The following is a 6459-nucleotide window of genomic DNA, read 5'->3' as shown; positions in this document are numbered from 1 at the left end:
GTCCCACTCCAAATGCCTTACCTTATAACCCACAGGTCTGCCCTAAACGTCTTCCTCTCCCATCTGTTCTGCCACTAACAGCCTTACTTTGCTCTTCCAGGAGCCCACTCACTGCCCCAGCTCTACCACAGCACTCACAGGCCCACCTTGCTTCTCCTTTATCTATCTCTGCCTCTAGTTCTAATATCAACACCTTCAGCCCTGCTACTCCATTAGCATCACCCAATATTCGGTTAGAATTCATTGCTCTCTTCCTACTCCCTACGTTACTGCTCCCACTGATTCATCCATGGAGGTGAGCACTCAAAGCCCAGCCCTAGATCAGCAGTCTGAACTTTATTATGACAGTATTCAAAGCTCTACCTCATACTTAACCAATCACCCCCCACTTAAGCATCCATTTCTCTGCTCTTCAGTGGTCCTGCATCATGTTGTATTAATATCCAAAGTTCCACCCCCACTTCATATCTTACCATTGACAACCATCCCCATGACTCTTGAGACACAGCTCACCTAGGTCAGCACTCCCAGCTAAACCCACCACTCCTATTACTTCAGGATAGTCTTGCTCTTCCCTCTCTAGTGATTCTCTGTCATAGTATGTCAGTATTCAAAGGACTCCCTCCCCTTCCATAAATTAATACCTAAGGCCCTTTCCCAGTACTCTGTAAACCCTAAGTGCCCAGGGCAATACTTGCAACACCACCTACCTCCACACACATAGCACTGCCCACCACTTCAACCACAGTGTACCCAGTCCCTCCCACCATTAGACATCAACATACACAGTACTACCCACCACTACTAACCCAGAAAGCAGTGCCCTACCCACCACTCTTATATCATCACAAATGGCCAGACTCCTCCACCCTCACTTCATACATCAATACTCACAGCAGTGCACCCAACCTGCCAGCATACACAATCCGCATTCCTATGTCAGCATACACAGCCATGTCCTATTCCTTCAGTGGCCTTCTAGTACATTATATCAGGATTTAACGCTCAGCCCTGCTGTCACACTCACAATTCACAGTCCTGGCCTGCACTTTAGAGACCTAAGTCAGCACTAACAGCCCCATCCACAACCCATACCCTGGCCCTCATATCTCAAATGGCCCTGTCCTTCTCTTTCAGAGTTTCTGGGCCTTTATTATGCCATTATCCAAATTTCTGTTCCTATTTCATATGTCACCAATCACTGAACCCCCTTCAACCTCTACCTCGTCATACACAGTCCCGCCCATCACGTCTAATTCTGCTCACACGCACTGGCAGGCTCTCCTCCTCCAGTAGCCCTCCAGCAAGAAATGCCAGGATCCAAAGCTCAGCTCTGTCAACATAATCTCACCACACACAGCCCTGGCTGGTACTTTCGAGGCCCTGACCACCTTGCTGAGTACTGACAGTCTGGCCCACCACTTCAGCCTTGCACAGCCTTTCCTTCTCCTTAAGCAGATCTGGGCCAAGTTAAGTTGGGATCCAAAGCTCCGCCCTAGTATCCCGATAGCTCCACCCACGCAGGTCAGCACTCACACCCTGCACAGACTCCAAGCACCCGCAATTCCGATCCCAAGGATTCTTCTGAGCACAAACTCCCATTCCCAACCTCTACCGGGTGCTCACAGCCCCGCCACACCCCAACGCCAAACCTCGGGATCGGGACTTACATAGCTTGGACCTGTACCAATTTCAGGCCCCCCTCAACAAGCCTCTTCCCTCACAGCCCCAACCCCGCCCCTCCTGATGTAATGCATCCTACTCCTACTTCCATGGGTTTTTGCACTCTTCCGACTAAATCCCTCATTCCTTTTCTCATTTCTTCCCCTTCCTAGCCGCCTACTACAGACCCTGACCCAGCTTTATTTGCAAGACTGCTTTAAGAAAACAGTATCTCCTCGCATTCCTTGTGGCTTACTGTTCAATTACGTAAGTCCGTACCTTCATAACCTGGTTGCGTAGTGCCTGTAGTTCTAATTGGCTGCGAATGTTAAGTGGGCGTGGTGTGTGTGCTTACGCGAGATTGTGTGCGTTCGGGCGTGGATACGTTTCTGTATTTGGGCCTCATCTTAAAGTGGTCAGAGTTAAAGTCTCAGAACGCCAGTTACTATTAAGGCAGTAATCAAATGCTTTCCTTTTAGAGCTGACGTTATCCACCCACGCTTAGGAGGAGCCTCTAGTACTGGCGGCCTCCTGGAAACGCTGGAAGACAGAGGATTGGATGTTAACTGGAGTCTGCAGAGTGATAAGTGGTAAAGCTGAGAGACCCACAGCAGGACTCAGAGACCCAAAGGACGCAGGTAACCTGTTAAATCGGAGCCTGCGAGCTTGCCCCCACCCCCCACCCCATTGAGGGCACCCCAGCCTCCCGCTTCCCCGACTGCTGGGCTAGCCCAAGGCCGGTCTTTGCCTGCCCCTTCTTGCCAGCATCTCACTGTCTATCCTAAGTGATGCAGTGTGGATGAAGGCAGATGGAAACTATATATGCTGCTCCAAGGCACTGCTTCTTCCTTACTTTTAGGCTATGAATTCACTGAGACTCCAGACTATGAGGGTGCTGGTCTGTGGCCTTTGGTATTATGCCCATAATGCCATCTAATCTACCAGATGACATTGAAGGCACTGGGATTTGGTAGACCTGAGCATTTCCATGCAGCCACATTCTGTGCGGCATCATTTTCCTCCTGTTAAATTGCATGTTTGATTTCATAATGGGAACCAGTTGCAGGATTAACTTTCTACATCCGGCAGTTCTTGTCCCAAGGCAGAAAAGGACCTTCCCGCTGCCATGATAGCAGAACCAACCTATAAGTGAAATGCACATGTGTGTTGTGTAAGGCCAATTTTTGTTGACCTCCAGCACTTGCTAAGTAGAAGTCTTTACTGTTGCCAGTAGCTAACATAATTAAGTTTTACTTGATGTTTTCTCCTTTATCTACCTTCTGCTTATCCAAATGGAGAAGCAGAAACAAGCCACTGAGGGCAGCTTCTTCATCCACAGAGCAGGTTTATCTGCAGTACCATGAAGAAGGACATTCAGTTGTTTTGGCTACAGGGCAATGAATGAAATGGAAAGCGGGTAGATGTTTAGCATGGCAGCCAGATTACGAAGAATCCTGAGGATTCATCTGAGATGGGTGGATTCTGGGCTGGTTGGAACATGAGCCCTTGGCAGGAATCAATAATCTAGATAGTCTTCCAGACATGCCCACAGGACAATCTGATCTGGAAAGAAAGATTTATGTTAGTTTACAGATTACAGTCCATCATTAGGAGAAGTCAAAGCAGGAATTCAGCCTCTGAGAGCCCCAAAGGTCTACCTTAGTTGACTGTTGGTCTTCCTATGGAGTTCCTATCCCCTTCAGGTCCCACAGTCTTTCTCCCAACTCTTCCATAAGAGTCCCCAAGTTCCATCCACTGTTCAGCTGTGGGTCTCTGTATCTCTCTGAGTCACCTGCTGGGTAGAGCCTCTCAGAGGTCATCCATGCTAGATTTCAATCTGCAAGCATAACAGAGTATCTTTAATAGTGTCGAAAATTGGTGCTTGCTCATGGGATGGTCTCAAGTTGGACCAGTTGTTGGTTGGCCATTCCCTCAGTCTATGCTCTATCCCTATCCCTGCATTTCTTGTAGACAGGATACATTTTGGGTTGAAAGTTTTGTGGGTTGGTTGGTGTCTCCATCCCTCCACTGGGGTTCCTGCCTGGCTACAGGAGCCGGACTCTTCAGGTTCTATATCACCAATGCTGTGAGGTGTCTCCCTTATCCCAGATCTCTCACTCATCCTGGAGATGCACCCCCCACCTCCATAACCCTGTCAGTTGCAGATTTCCATTTATTCTCATGGACATCTGGTCATCTCTCCTGTCACTCCCCACACCTTATCCTGAACACTCCCACTCCTAGGCTCAGAGGATAAGAACAGGACATTATTAATCAGTGTCAGGAAGCATGTCAATTTCAGTGGAGTTTCAGGGCACATGGGAATCATCTGGGGAAGTCAAGACTCAATGGATATGAGCCTGAAGAGCTAGGCTGTAATGTGTTTCTATTTTTAGGCCAAGAGACTCAGAAAAATGAAGTTTCCCTGCCTATCCTTCCGGCAGCCCTACGCTGGTTTAGTCTTAAATGGAGTCAAGACTCTTGAGACACGTTGGCGTCCCCTGTTGAGAAGCCTTCAAAAATGTACCATTGCCATCCACATTGCTCACAAGGACTGGGAAGATGACACATGGCAGGAAGTGCTAGTGGAGAGGTTGGGGATGACCCCAACACAGATTCAGACCTTACTAGAGGCAGGAGAAAAATATGGCAGAGGGGTGATAGCTGGTAAGTGAGGCTGTACTAAATATGATGTAGCTAATCAAACAGGATCCTGCTTGATAGATTGGTGGCACTGTTTAGCTGTTAGCTAGAGGCCATATGCTAAAGTTTCTAAGAAGCCTCTCTAAGGGCTGCCAAAGTCACTTGAATGGGGTGAATAGGCCTGGGTTCCACAGACTCAGTTACCTCTTAACTCTAAGCCTCATGTAGCATTGGACTGTGTGTGTATGAATGCAAAAGGCATGGCCTATGACAGTCAGCATAGACACTGAAAAAGTAGAGCATTATCTAGAGTAAGGCTACCTGCCTGGCTTCTAATGCCTGACATAAGAATCTTAGGTAAGATACCAATGAACATCTAATGCAGTCACCTGCTGACCTAGTTGGGAATCTTATTGACTGTAGGCTTCCTGATGGGGCTGGTTCTTTTTCAGCATGTAAATACCAGCCTTAGTACTATGCTAGAACCTGAATGTTCCTTAATGCAAGACTCACTGAGCATAAGCTACCCTCTTTTTTTTCCCCAAGGCCTGTGGCTATCTCACCCAGGATTCCCTAGTTCAGTGGGTCATATCCCCAGTGTTCAGTGAGAAAAACTTCAATTTCCTATAATTTTGATTATGCCCTGTCATTTGACCCTGCAGTCATAAAGATAACCTTGTTGTATAGAAGAGACTACATCTGTATATTTCTGTCTTTATGCCCAGGACTTGTTGACATTGGAGAGACTTTGCAGTGTCCAGAAACCATAGCTGCTGCTGAGGCTGTGGAACTGGAAACTCAGGCTGTGCTAACCAACCTGCAGCTGAAGTACCTGACTCAAATTTCAAACCCCAGGTGGTTACTGGAGCCCATACCTAGGAAAGGGGGGAAGGATATATTCCAGGTAGACATCCCAGAGCACTTGATCCCACTGGAGAAAGAATGGAGCAGTGAATGCTCTGGAAAACAACTGAATGATGACTCCACCAGTAGACCATCATAGTGTGCACCTTCAAATCTCAATCAGGGTGACTCAAATCCACTCCTACAGAGCACAGCTCTCTAGGTGCTATTCCCAGACTGCTCTGCCCTCATGGAGGGGATGTCAATGAGGACATCCCTCATGCTGTGACTCTGCCAGAAAAGCTACAGAGCCTTGAGAACTTTGGCCATTAGGGAAAAGGAAACCACCCAGGAAATGATACTTTGCTGAAGTTCACTTTAGTCCTGCTGTTTTCTGGATTGCACAAATAAATTTGTCAATGGCTAAGCATTTAGTGTCTCAGCTCCTCTTCTTCTTTCCCATGTCTTTATTGGGAGTCAAAACTCATGCAGTGTATAAACAGCATCCAGGGGTACATGTGACAAGTCTGGGACCAGTCACTGAGTTGACCCCAGTGAACTAAGTCTGTGATGAAGAGGGAATCAAATGGAGAAAACAAACAATGGCCCAACCTTGCTTTTATTCTGTGGAAACAGTCCCTCAAGCAACAAAAACTGGGTGTTACCCAACTACTTTTTACTTAGAAAATCCTAAATATTACTCAGGTAGCATGAAGTTGAAGTTTTAGTATTAAATGTTAGTATTTATCTTTATTTTTATGCTTTTATTATTTCTTTTTCTCACATATAATGTATCTTGACCTCTGCTTCCTGTCCCTGAACTCCTCCAAATTCCCCCAAACACACACCTCACCTCTCTCCCAGATCCACTGCTCCTCTCTTTCTATTCAGAATAAGAGCAGGCTTCCTAGATATATTATCAACCAAACACGACATAACAAGATACAATAAGACAAGGCATTTCCCCTCATATCAAATCTAGGTGACACAATCCAGTAGGAGGAAGAATCCCAAGAGCAAGCAAAAGAGTCAGAGCAAGCCCATACCCCTGAAGATGGGTTATTACACACTTGAAGGACCATTCTAACCATAGCTCAGGGCTTGTCATGGGTAAATAAGTACATAATTCTTGTGCTGTCCTAGGCCTGCTTTTCCCATCCTATTTCTGTCATACTTGGCTGGTCTACTTCAGACTACTCCCTCAGCAGCACCTATTTGATGACAGTCCCTAGGCTGGGAATCCCTGGGCTCCTGGCTCTGTCCCCAAAACCTTCTGTGACCATCTCTGTCCGTGATGTCCCCGTACTTTCC

The 6459-nt window shown here is 47.0% G+C and overlaps 1 protein-coding gene across 1 annotated transcript; it reads left to right on the top strand.

Moving 5' to 3' along the window:
* Positions 1 to 1809: 1809 nt before the first annotated feature.
* Positions 1810 to 5578, top strand: LOC114640268 (uncharacterized protein CXorf40 homolog). Its single transcript, XM_028789206.1, has 4 exons — positions 1810 to 1929; positions 2142 to 2300; positions 4059 to 4329; positions 5031 to 5578. Exons 3-4 carry the CDS (start codon positions 4077 to 4079, stop codon positions 5306 to 5308), a joined length of 531 nt encoding a protein of 176 aa, XP_028645039.1. The 5' UTR covers positions 1810 to 1929; positions 2142 to 2300; positions 4059 to 4076; the 3' UTR covers positions 5309 to 5578.
* Positions 5579 to 6459: the final 881 nt, after the last annotated feature.

This window comes from Grammomys surdaster, unplaced genomic scaffold (genome assembly GCF_004785775.1).
Source record: "Grammomys surdaster isolate TR1022 unplaced genomic scaffold, NIH_TR_1.0 125799, whole genome shotgun sequence".
In the NCBI taxonomy this organism is placed as follows: Eukaryota; Metazoa; Chordata; class Mammalia; order Rodentia; family Muridae; genus Grammomys; species Grammomys surdaster.
This window is presented reverse-complemented; position numbering and strand designations above follow the sequence as displayed.

Excerpts from the sequence above, each read along its gene's own strand:
- LOC114640268 (XM_028789206.1), top strand. The coding sequence starts at position 4,077 with ATGAAGTTTCCCTGCCTATCCTTCCGGCAGCCCTACGCTGGTTTAGTC. Across the intron at positions 4,330-5,030 it reads TGGCAGAGGGGTGATAGCTG|GACTTGTTGACATTGGAGAG; the intron begins GTAAGTGAGGCT and ends CTTTATGCCCAG.